Here is a 12,882-nt window from a genome sequence, read left to right on the forward strand (position 1 = left end):
CAAAGCCCTAATCAAGAGATCAACATGTATTTGAAGACCTGACAGGGATTGGGCTGCTCCCTATCTATCTCTTTTTAAAGAGCCTTAGAAGACACACACACACACACACACACACACACACCCACACACACACACACACACCCCTTAGAGGGGGAAATGGTTACATTCAGGAATAATACTTCCTGCAGAGACAGCAGCTGTTTTGTCACAAGAACAAGGTGGTCACGACCTCCGGGACATTTAAAGAAAAACACAGCATTTACACAGCATTTATTGGAGATATTCTTAAAAATATATTGCATTTTAGAGTACAATGACTCAGTGAGTGCTGTGTGGGCCTCAATGTCAAGCATGTGCTTGAAAATCTGAGGCTTAGTCAGTCAAAACTTGGAGATTTGTCTCATATTGTTTTCGAAAATGTAACGCCTACGCAGTTAAAAAAAATGAACACAGCTGCTGGATGACGAGATTCGTTTTGTTTTTTTAATTTGTCTGCATACAGTGAATCAATATGGTAATGGGATGGGAGGGCTGGATGGTATGTGACAGAGTTTGGTCGCCCATATGCCAGTTTTGAACCATTAACATCCAGAGTAAATCACATGCAAGATCATCCTGCTATTGGCTCGAGCCCTCGGGGTAAACCATTAGCAGCAGTGCTTTATACGTTTCCAAAGATGTGGTGAGAGAACGTGAAGAGAATTACTGCTGCTCCACTTCCCCTTCCCTCCTCGCCTGCCTGAGACCTCCTTCAGGGGAGCGCTGCGTCTTAACTCCCAGGGTGACACAGATGGTCTGTGCATTATACAACATGACAACTGCATTAAACATGAACCCAGCTCTACTGTGTCTACTGGCCCACACATCACTGTGGTATTTTCATACATGGAGATGCTCTTATTCCAGATGCTTGAACAGATGTGTGAGTGTTGGGGGACCTTTAAAAACAAAACAAAAAAAAATCGACATCATGATATTATCTTTGTGTATGCACCAAGCTGGTGTTACAACATTTGTGTTTTAATTCATTTGTGTTCAGGCCGATAATATTTTTAAATATTTAAGACTAAAGCCACTTAAGGTTAGCCTGGCTCTGCACGCCTACCTACTTCCGGCCAAATTTCATTTTCCCTTCAGTGGTCAGTCAGTCAGTTGTACCTTCTGTACAAATGAAATGAAATACGATGGTCTGGTAGCACCAGGCTACCTTTAGGCAGCAACAGTGTCCCATTTTCTTGGTCCTAGAAACAATGCGTATGTATGGAGACCACTCCAAATGATAAGTGAGCCTGCTTATACTGTAGGTATGTGTTTGGGTTGATGAACATTTAGTTATATTCTATACTAGACTACAGTTGACATTTCTACTAAATTCAAAATAGAAATATTTTTATTTAGATAATTTCTATTAGTTATTATAGAGAAGTAGATTCAACAACAACAAATTGAATTGAAAAAAGAATGATATAGGTGCGATCAGGAACGACCACTAGTTGGCAGCCTTTCCCTTTCTATTTTACCCAGAGGCCGAGGTTTGTTATTGCTACATTTCAACCCCACTTGTAAACCCATATTAACATTTCTTATTTTCATCGGAACAGATTGGATTAAATCATAGGGTGTAAATTATCACCTGGCAAACTGTGCTTTCGTTAGTCAAATGAGGCTATTGCTCTTGTATTTGCCGGCAGCTAATTTATTTTCCTAGCGTGCATGTGGTGCAAAAACAAAAACAAAACAAACAAAAAACATTGCAAGTTAATGTATCACATCTGTCAATAAAACTAAGACAATGTTTACGTTATATAATTGGAAATGTACAGTGGGATTCACCACTCCTTAGTTTGCTTTTGTGAAGCCATGAACGTGTGTAGTGTGTAGGCATTGTGTGTGTGTGTGTGTGTGTGTGCGTGTGTGTGTGTGTGTGTGTGTGTGTGTGTGTGTGTGTGTGTGTGTGTGTGTGTGTGTGTGTGTGTGTGTGTGTGTGTGTGTGTGTGTGTGTGTGTGTGTGTGTGTTTAATGGTGAGTAGGAGGGGTGAGAGAGGGGCAGGTACCAGACCTTCTTTTGGCCCCTCCTCCAGACGTACACGGTGCGCCTGTGTTCCAATGGAAACAGGTGGGAAACCCCGGACTTCTCCAATCACACCCACCCTCAGTGTAGTGAGGGGGGAGCCCAGGGAAGGGGGCGGCGGTGGTAGGCAGGACCAGACCAACTTCCATACTCACCACAGCTCGGAAAAAGTCGGGAAAACACATCTGTCCCCCTGCATGTCGCTATTTTGTGCTGGCCTGCTGCGTGTGTTTTCAGAGCTGTTCCGGTAACTGCTGGACGAAAGTTACCGACACTTGGCCGCTGTTTAGGGTGGTTTAGAGGCATTTGCAATGCTGGAACTGATTGCTGCTATGGAGAAAACACACTAACCAGTTTTGGATTTTTTTTTCTTTCTTCTTCTTTGCTTGGATTACTTCTCTGTTAAAACGGACCCGTACCGTTTCCCGCTGATATTCTTCCCTGTTTGGCTGCGCGCCGCGGACATTGGATACTTTGAAAATGCCTGCAAAAACCAAGTATAACCTCGTTGATGATGGGCATGATTTAAGGATCCCTTTGCACAACGAGGAAGCCTTCCAGCATGGGATCAATTTCGAGGCAAAGGTAAAGCCACAAGATAGGATAGAAAGTGCAGACGAGACGACTGCAAGTTAAAGTCTAATTTACGCACGTAGTGTTTGATTTCGGGTGTTGGCGATATGGCTAAACGCAATAAATAAGCAAAGCAAGTTGTAAGATATGTTGATATAAGTTGTACATAGTCAATAATTAACGTAGCCTACGTTCACACTAGAAATGTTCCATTGAATGAAAATGAAAGTGACTGCAGCTGTGGTCTCATGAATGTGTTGTACCTGTCTTATTCCACCCCCCTGACTTCAGTACATCGGCAGCCTGGATGTGACGCGTCCGAACAGCAGAGTGGAGATAGTGGCTGCGATGAGGAGAATACGGGTGAGTGAAATGTTCACCAAACTCCATGTTAAAGTCATGCAAATCCCCACTCACTTGCTTGTCAGCCTATGACGATATCTGGTAGAATGCCCCATGAGGTCTTCATCACTGTTATGAAGTTTCCTTTGAAGCAATGCACTGGAGTGTGATATCTGCCTCTCTCTCTCTCTCTCTCTCTCTCTCTCTCTCTCTCTCTCTCTCTCTCTCTCTCTCTCTCTCTCTCTCTCTCTCTCTCTCTCTCTCTCTCTCTCTCTCTCTCTCTCTCTCTCTCTCTCGGCTGTGTAAACCTTAAAATGTACAGCTTTTTTTCAGCTCCAGAACATAGACTTAATCCCTATCAGTGTGTCAGCCAGCTTGGCAGCAGTTTGTTTAGCAACCTGATACAGGTCTTTGCCAGTGGTGTGGAAGTATTTGAGCATTATAGTGATAAAGCCTATTGGTGTTGGGGTGCTGATCCCTTCAAAACCACACAGACAAGCAAGCCAATTTCTTTATTTTGCCTAATGATTTACTTTGCTGCTGGTAACATCAGTTGCATTCAGAGGAGTGCAGTCAGTCTGTCATTATCCGCATGTGATGGAGTTCATTACATCAGAACTCCTACTCACACTTACATGTGCGCACACACAGCTGAGCATAAGGTGCAACATTTTCTTTTTGCTCTTTTCGGAGGAGTGACCCGTTCCTATAAAGTGGACCTCCCAGTGTGCTCCCATGGCAGCTGTTGTTGTTGGCAGGAAAAAACGGCTTTGGTTTGGCTCCCCTGGTGTGAAAATGGTTTGACACTGGCTTGACGACACAATGGAGGGAAACCACAGGTATCTTAACATGGAAGGGAGGTCACACTGGAAAGCATGAGACTACTGGAGGAGCTCTGAAGACAAGGAAGCCAAAAGCTACCTGGACTTGTTGAGCTGAGAAAAAAGAAGAGAAATAAAATGGAACAGTGATTGACTAGGTTTAAGAGAGGAGAGAAGATATATCACAACATTCAAAATCCTTACAGTTGTTCAATACACTGGTGTTTTCTTTATGTACGATGGTGAATAGACAGATTTCCTGACCAGTCCAGTCTTCCCGCACATCAGTTACACCTGTTGAAAAAGACTGTGTGCAATTTTGAAATAATGAGAAAAGATTTAGAGAATAGCAGTGTAGTCCTTTGGCAGACTCTTAATGTAGCCACAGAAAGTTTTTAATTTATTCATTTAGACAAAAATCTTTGGTGTCATCGAGCACAGGATGTACTTTCTATCTTTCAAAATACTTCGCAGAAAAGTGTTTTTTTGTTTGTACTTGTATGTAACTTTTAAAGCCTTGCTGAGGGGAAAAGACAGTTTTGTAAGATGACGCTCCTGACCGCGTCCGCACATTTCCCAGATTTCTATCAGCCTCTGTCAGTCAGAACTAACTATGCTGGTTGCCAGGCAACCCGGTTGATGTATGGTGTCATTGTTCATTGTGTGCATGAGTCACCTGTACACCAGTAGCTGATAACAAACTAATGTCATGGCAAAGCAGGAAATGGCCACCAAATAGTGAAGGAATACGGGCAACGCTACAGGATCTGCTGGGGTTGTTTGTTGAAGTCATATTAACAAGCTTACAAGCTCTCTCTCTCTCTCTCTCTCTCTCACACGCACACACACACACACACACACACACACACACACACACACACACACACACACACACACACACACACACACACACACACACACACACACACACACACACACACACACACACACACACACACACACACACACACACACACACTTTTCTCAGAAATGAATGGTGAAACATTCAAAGTCACAGTAATTTAACTTCTTATTTTTCTTTATTGATTAGCATGGTCATTTGTTTTCTTTTGAAACAATTTGATAAATCAATACATTTTTCAGTATATAAATCTCAAAATATAGTTAATATTAAAAGCAATTTTTTTCAGAGTCGGTGAAGCTCAAACAAGCGAGTATTCCATTTCTGCTCGATTATTGACACAATGATAGATTCATTTTCTGTCAACAACCTTATTGATTGATGGACAGAACATTTCAGCGCTGGTGCTTTTCTCAGTGGTTTGGCTCCGATATGATTATTTAAAGCTTTGCAGATAAATGATGTCAGCCATCCTACTGGATTGGATGAGCCATGGATGCATCATTTCTCCACTTTGAACATGCTTTGTGACATAAAGGTCCTCTTATAAATGAATGTCTGGTCGCAGCTAATCTGTTTCTTAAAGGAGAGGAGACCTTTACAGTGAATTAAAAGGATTACTTCCTCATTAATCTGTCTTTTATTGAGTTAACTGGCGGCACAGGGAGATTGAGCAGCATGGGATGAGACGATTAGATGTGTCTGTCTGAGGAGGCTGAACAGTGCGTGGACTAGGCCCTGCGTGAAGTTTACAAGCATCGTTTTAACCCCAATTAGCAGGTTTTATGAATACAGAGCATATATGTTTTATTGATCTGTGGATCAGTTTACTCTCAAGTGTCCTCCTGTTGTCATGTTATCATTTTGATTTGTACAGTGTCGTTAGTTCCTCAGTGCAGAAATGGACAAGCATTGCTTTGCTCCTGTAATGCCATATGATCTTATGGCTGTAGTGATGTTATAGGCCTATTGACACCAACTGTAACTGTGTTATTAGGAAGGTATCAGGTCAGTATCACATGTTAACAGTTAAGTGATATGATATATTCCTCTCATATGAATAGTTTCAGCTCCAATCTGTGATCTGGAAATTCGACCGATTAAACTGTTTATACATGATAAGTAGTGGTAGAATTGTAAGGCTGATCCAATGAATGTTAAGTTAAATATCTGATTCATTAGGGACAATTTGAATTTAATTCCAATTTCCAAAGATAATTTATCAATTGAGATGTTAAACAGAAAAAAAAGTGTTAAAAGAGCCTCACATTTTTTTAATATCTGTAACAAGCAATTCATTCGTTTTTGTCAGGTTGATAACGTTTTATTCAAACAGAGGCTCCTTCAGAAACTACCTTCGCAAAACACTACAATTGTATCTGAAATTTCAAACTATTTAATATCGGGACACAGCAGCAACCTTACTAATCAATCTTGTCAAATTGTCCTGCTTGCAGGGATTAATACAGTATCACATTAAAATGAACAAACTGTAATCTTTGGCTTGAGGCAGTATTAGAACCTATTACAGCTGGGTTAAATTACTCTATTAAGTTATGATATGGTTATTATTGCCTTCCACACACACACACACACACACACACACACACACACACACACACACACACACACACACACACACACACACACACACACACACACACACACACACACACACACACACACACACTAATACAATATAAGCCTACACTACACACACTTTCATGGTTTCACAAAAGCAAACAAATAAATGTTGAGGTATTTACTTAATATGTGTTATAACATATTTACCACCACTCCCCTGTCTTGACTTTGTGCAGAATCTAAAACAGCATCCTTATTTATTTAAGCCCTAGCAAGGATGTTTTCACACAGGACCAGTGAGTAATAGGGAGTTAACTTGCCTCAGTTCGATTGATGTTAACAAGATATGAAAGCTCAACGCCCTGTCCAATTAATCCGCTCGGATGAATGTATATCTGTTCTGAGCAGAGAGGCCTTTAAAGAAAGAAAGGCCCTCCAAACACCCTTTTTTTATCAGTACGCTGCAGTTGAATGCAAGCGATTATTTTCTTTTTCTTCATGATAAATGCATTTAATCAGCACACAGCTCTGTCATATGCTCTTCGGCCTAGTTAAAATCTATTCACCAAAGCTAGGATGTTAGTGAGAAGAACCCTGGGTGATGGATATTTGTATGTGGCATGTAGAAAGATGCACAGTCGCTGATTTACATCACAGGTTACTCACAGGAGTACGAGAAGTTCCAACAGAAGAAATGCCTTTGTAGAACCAGCATTTAGAGTGACATATATCCAACGTCCCAACTCATGTGGCTAAGGAACAAGTGGGAGCGCAGCCAAACCCCCAGTGTATTAAGAGCTTGGCAAACTTGGCTGTCATTCTCAGTACATGCCTGTGTAAAGTCCTGGCTCACCACAGCAACACTAGAGTTACAACTTTGTGTTAAAGCCATGTGAGTAAAGGACAAGGGCCCAATCAGCCTCAGAGGAATGAGGCTGCAGACATAACACTGTCTTGTCAAGTCAGGTCAGAGGAAACTCACACACAATAATAATACTACACTTTATTTGTATGGCCCCTTACAAGAAATGCAACTCAAAGTGCTCTATAATTAAACATGGGCATGCACATATACATTTATATTTAAATAGAAATGGAATGAATATAAAAGCAGGGGGGAATTACACAAGAAAATAGGATGAAAGTAATACACATTGATAAAGAAAGCAAAACATATGATAAAAATTACTTCAGTGTGTACCTGTCGTCTGCATCACACAGACACACACACAGACACACACACACACACACACACACACACACACACACACACACACACACACACACACACACACACACACACACACACACACACCTCCAAGTTTACCTTATGACATTATAAACCATGAGATGATGTAGTGTCTGCATGAAGGGGAGTGTAAAGCTCACCAAACTGTTGAAGTTTATTTTCTTTCTTTCAATTCCACCCTTGGTATATATTTTTTTTGTTCTTGAATAACGTAGCTCCCTTCCATTTCCTTTTAAGTGGATGGCACTTTGAGTGAAGTTTTACCGTGCAGTGTTGAACCTCTGCTATAGTTTTCCCAGGAGCATAATACTATTATTATGTGAAGGAAGAGGAGGGGGGGTGTGGTGGTGGTGGGGGCGTCTGGGGGAAAGATGTTCCCAGATAATTCCTCCTGAAGACGATTCTATCTTTGTCTTCCTTCCTGCTGTTTTCAAGTGGGTAAAGATTCTTCTAAAACTTCATCTTTTGAAGAGTTTTCCTTTCTTCCCTCAGCTCAGAGATATTGTTTGGAGACATGGGCCTGTTTTCTTAACTTTAGGTCACAGTTCAAGGGTCAAAAAGTGAACTGCTACTGCCACTGCTAACTCCTCAGTGTCAGATTGTCCGCCCTGGAGGGAATTTGGATTGGTTTATCAAATCAGCATGATGGGTATTTATGTAGACCATGGTAATGTGTTATTCAGCACTTGCTTGATGCCACGTTTATCTTCACATTTGTCACTTTATCCTGCACCGACGCTTACGAGGCAGGCTGTAAACTCCACACAGGCCGATTGTATTTAAAAAGTGGCCTAATGATTAACTAGTGTCATTGTTCAGCAGATAGTTAACTGATTCCTTTCAACATAAAGGAGTAGGGGTTTATACTCTCATTCTTCTAGTCTTGAGGGTTGGTTTGTACATCTTCATGTCAAGTGGGAGCTTCACCCCGAGGCTGAGTTCCTTTATTATTATTATCATCATCATCATCATCATCATCACCATACTAGCTTTTATGATGAAGTTAAGGTAAGCATTCTGACTGGGCCATCTCTCGCTACCGATGTTTTCGCTGCAAAATATTCTAATCTTCTGGGCCGGCAGTAGCTCAGACCGCTGGAACTTTTGGGTTGAGAATTTGAGGGTTGTCGGTTCAAGTCAAGCGGGAACCGTCTTTGAGCATGGACTGGTAGCTGAAAAGGTGCCAGTTCACCTCCTCCTGGGAAATGGCGAAGTGTCCCTTGAGCAAACCCAACTAATCGGAGTGCGATGTGTCAAAATAATAACTTGGACAACCTGGTCAGCCATTGTCCTCCACATTTTACTCTGCCTCTGTACAACATGGGCTGAATCACAGCTTCTTTTCTCAGAAACAGGAGGGACTTTGTCAGTTCCCCCTTGCTCTAACAAATGGAGGCACAGACATAGCTTCATCTGTCCCTTCTTATAATTAACGTCTGCCTTGCCACCGAAAATACCTCTCCACCCGCTGAATTTATATGAACATTTTAATGCAGAGAACATTAAATAGCCCTGAGATACATTTCCCAAACCCAGGTCCTCACATTCGGCCCCTGTTCGTAAGAGGAGGAGTTGTGCTGCAAATATAATACTGTCGCCGTTGACAGGAAATCACTTCATAAATTAGAAAAAGGAGGTAAACATTTTCCCTTTTTCATTCTTATTTATTTCACCCTTGTGGGTAAATCTTGTAAACTTTTAGGGCGGTTCATCTTTTACAACAGCGTTTAGAGGGGATCATGTGTCTCTGCGGGGATGAACCGTGTATTTGATGCTGGCTTAGTGAGGGTATTAATCCTCATCCAGTGAGTTTTAATGTTTGTGCATGATGAACACACGCGCACCACCCTCCTTAGCCCCAAAGCTGGCAATGACAAACAAGGCAAAGCGCTTCAAACTGAGTCGTCAGCAGTATTAACGGCACTCCAATTACATCTTTACCTCCTTTGATCCCTCTATCCATCCCTTTCTTTTTTGCTTGTATTTCTCACACACTGCGAAGCCGCTGTTTGCAACCCACTGCTTCACTTTACACGTCTCCTTTATCTGACATGATAATTTAATGTATTAGTAAACAGACGCTGCAGGAGTCTCTCCCAGCGTCTCAATTCGAATAGTCCTGCCACCCCACATATACTGTACAAGCATACAAGCTCCTGTAAATGTTAGCAATACACTTAGGACTGAGCCAGGTGGCGAGACACCGGTGATCTCTAGGGGATTTGGAGGGGAGTTTGTTGACCCGGTTGCCATTGCCAACTTTGACACGGTTGCCCTGCAGCATCAAAATGGGGGAATTTTGCAGTGGAAGAGATGTTGTACCTGGCAGAGAGGAGAGCACCCAGAGAAGTAGAGGAAAGGTCAACTTCAGTTGTCAAAAGTGAAGAACCTCCTTTGGCATCAGCGTTGTGAGGGGAGACAGGGTTCGAGTAAGTAAAATCATATGCAGGGCAAGTTGATTGGCCAGTCACTGTCCCGCCCGGGCCAGTGACTGGCCAATCACAGTTCAGTATCTTTTTGTAGACTACCTTTTTTGTAGACTATCATGGTTCATTGAAATGCGCGTTGAGAGTCGTAATGAAAGCAGTGTTTATTTAAGACTCAATATAATAAACCTAATATTAAATATATTTTTTAATGGACAACCGATGCGTGGGCGTTTTGACAGGTGGAGCAAGAAGCGGGTGCACTCTCGCTCCGTTGGCAGAGCTGCCTACCGTCCGCCTGCGAGTCGACAAATCAATCGACTTGCTTTGCCCCCTTTCTTTCTTCCCACAGCAGAGGTTGAGGTGCAGAAAGTGATAACTGCGCTTTTCCTTTATCTGCCACCGTAATGTTACAGTATTTGCATACAAGCCCCAATGGTAATACAAATGAGAGGCGTTATTTAAACGCTGTGAATGCGTCTCCGGTGATTGTGTCGGTTGTAGACAGAAACGAACGGAGGGACTCCGCTCACTGTACAGTTCCTATAGTCGCGCAGTTTGGCACTGTGTTTTCAGGCTCGAGACATTCAATCAAATCGCGGAAGTCTTTCCCATTGAAATCGCTAACGGGGAGAATATCCCCGGTTATTATTTTAGCCACAAACCACAGTTCATCTGCGCGGCGGCTCACTCGCTGGCGAGATCACACGGTGAAACGCTGCTGTGATCGGACGAACGCATTGTGTGTTTCTTAGGTGATTTAACGTCATAGTCTCAGACGAGCGTTTAACTTATGCTGCATATTTTGCACTGCATTGTTTTTTATCAATAGTTTGAAAAAATGGTCCCACACCGGACTCTTATGTGAAGCTGACACTTCATGGAGAAGTGACACTCCTGCAGCGCGCTCACGACCAGACGTGAACTCACATACACGGTGAAATATCCCATTAAAAAAACGGCATAACCCCCTGATTTTCGTATTTCTATTCTATTTTTAAAGTCAACTTGAGCGCAAGTGGAAAACCGGTCATTCGGTCGACACATTCACATCCCTAATGCATATAGAGAAAGTAAAAAACAGCCTACCACACCACAAAGAATGATCAGACCTTCATCTCTTATTTTTTTTTTTATGTTTGAACATGACTTCTGCAGGTGAACTATTCATTAAACTGCCCAAATTCAAGAATAAAAACAATCAAAAATCATAAAATCAAACTACTGGACTTTAAAATACTGGCCGACTCTTTCAACATACTTTCAGTTGTAGGCTTCTAATTCAATATGTTTGCCTGGTTTTATATTATGTGTATGAGCAATATCAACATTTCATATAATTAACTAAAATAAAAATAACCAAATCTAAAGGGAATATCTATACTGTTACAGTATAGATATTCCCTTTAGATCTGGTTATCTTTCTTTATTTTTCTAATACAGGTATTATAATTATTGACACTAAATTATGAAGAAAAAAAAAGTGTGTGCAGGGCCAGTGAAAATATACAAGGGGCCAGTAAAACTCAGATCCACTGGCCCGGCGGGCCAGTAGGAAAAAAAAGTTATGTTGAACCCTGGGAGATTTCGATCCTGTCTGCTTTTTCAGACAGGCCAGTTTCTCAGGAGAGATACTTTCCAACTCAAACTTTAGTGTCACAGGGAGAAAAGTTGACAAGATTTCAGGGATGCAGCGCTGGTCGTCTGTCAAACTGCAGTGGGCGGCCATTGAGCGATAGTGACGTTTTCATTGCTGTTGTCAGACTTCTTGGGAGACTAACATCTTCATTGCACCTTGTGTTTCACAGCCTGACAGGGCCTTATGGAGTAGTGGAGCTGCAGAATGTGTCTCCTTTTGATATACTGTATATGTTTTACTTCCTCGACACTGGATATGAAGAAGTCGTTGTCATGTGCTTCAATATGGTGATGAATCATGATGATATGATGACGTTTAATTCAGTCCAGTATGTCCCAAATATTTGACCTTTTTCTGTAGATTGGTGGTTGATGTTTGACTTGACGATTGTGCCGGACAACTGATACCACCTTGAATACAAAGTGTGAGTGAGACACTGAAATTCAAGTGTTGTATAAGGTCCTCACTTTCACAACCGAAACAATGGTTTGATTATTCTAATAGAGGAGTAACAGAACAATAGGACTTGCTGGTATGTTTCGGTATTATTGCAAAAGAGATACAGCCTATTTTAGTTTTCGGCAGTGGGTTGGACAAAACACTTCTTGATTGATTCATTGAAATAATGTTGGCATTGATTGATATGAAAATAACACCTATAGCCTTTGATTCGATGTGCCAAATGATGCTTTAAATAATTGGTGTGAGTCAGTGTGTGTGTGTAGAGGAGACTAGAGGAGTGTGAGGCATTGGGGGGCTGGTGTTTAACTGGATGTTTGGATAGCTGTGTGCTTGTTCGCTGAGTGTCTGTTCGGGGGTGTCCCTCCGAGCACTTATCTTTCCCTGCATCTCCTAGATTTTCTGTCTTTATTGACAGATGACCACAAACCCAATTCCTTGGTTGGAATTAAGTGCAGCAGACTCCGGCCTTCTTCGGCAGTTCTTTGGATCACGTTCCCCCTGTTCCTGTACTACAGTGTAGTTAGTCTAAAGGACTAAACGGAAACAGGCAATCGGACAAGGATTGCAGTGAGGTTTTGGCACTTTCAGCAACATTTCTGCAGGATTATAAACCGCTCACCGATACACACATGCACTCACTCACATATAAAAGCACGCACGCACTCACGCACTCACACACACACCATTGCTCAGAGAACCAGCCTTGTAGACTCAGCGCTCTCCTTCACTCCAATGCCTGTCCCTCCTCTGCTTTCATTGGCCTCTTTATTATCGGCACAGCTTCCCCTTTTACAGTTGAAAGAGGACTTTTTATGAAAGCCTTCAGGGACAGGTGGAGAACCAAGACAATCCA

At 42.0% G+C, this 12,882-nt stretch overlaps 1 protein-coding gene across 1 annotated transcript in view; it reads left to right on the forward strand.

The window, feature by feature from the left end:
• The first annotated feature begins 2,254 nt into the window (after positions 1 to 2,254).
• The window catches only part of LOC307254658 (carboxyl-terminal PDZ ligand of neuronal nitric oxide synthase protein-like), a 147,668-nt gene continuing 137,040 nt past the window's right edge, over positions 2,255 to 12,882 (forward strand). Inside the window, exons 1-2 of the mRNA XM_080033125.1 lie at positions 2,255 to 2,656; positions 2,936 to 3,007. Coding sequence (XP_079889251.1) covers positions 2,552 to 2,656; positions 2,936 to 3,007 — 177 coding nt within the window. The 5' untranslated portion in view covers positions 2,255 to 2,551. The remainder of the gene's footprint in view (positions 2,657 to 2,935; positions 3,008 to 12,882) is intronic.

Source organism: Ammodytes marinus (assembly GCF_949987685.1).
Source record: "Ammodytes marinus genome assembly, chromosome: 8".
Classification (NCBI taxonomy): Eukaryota; Metazoa; Chordata; class Actinopteri; order Uranoscopiformes; family Ammodytidae; genus Ammodytes; species Ammodytes marinus.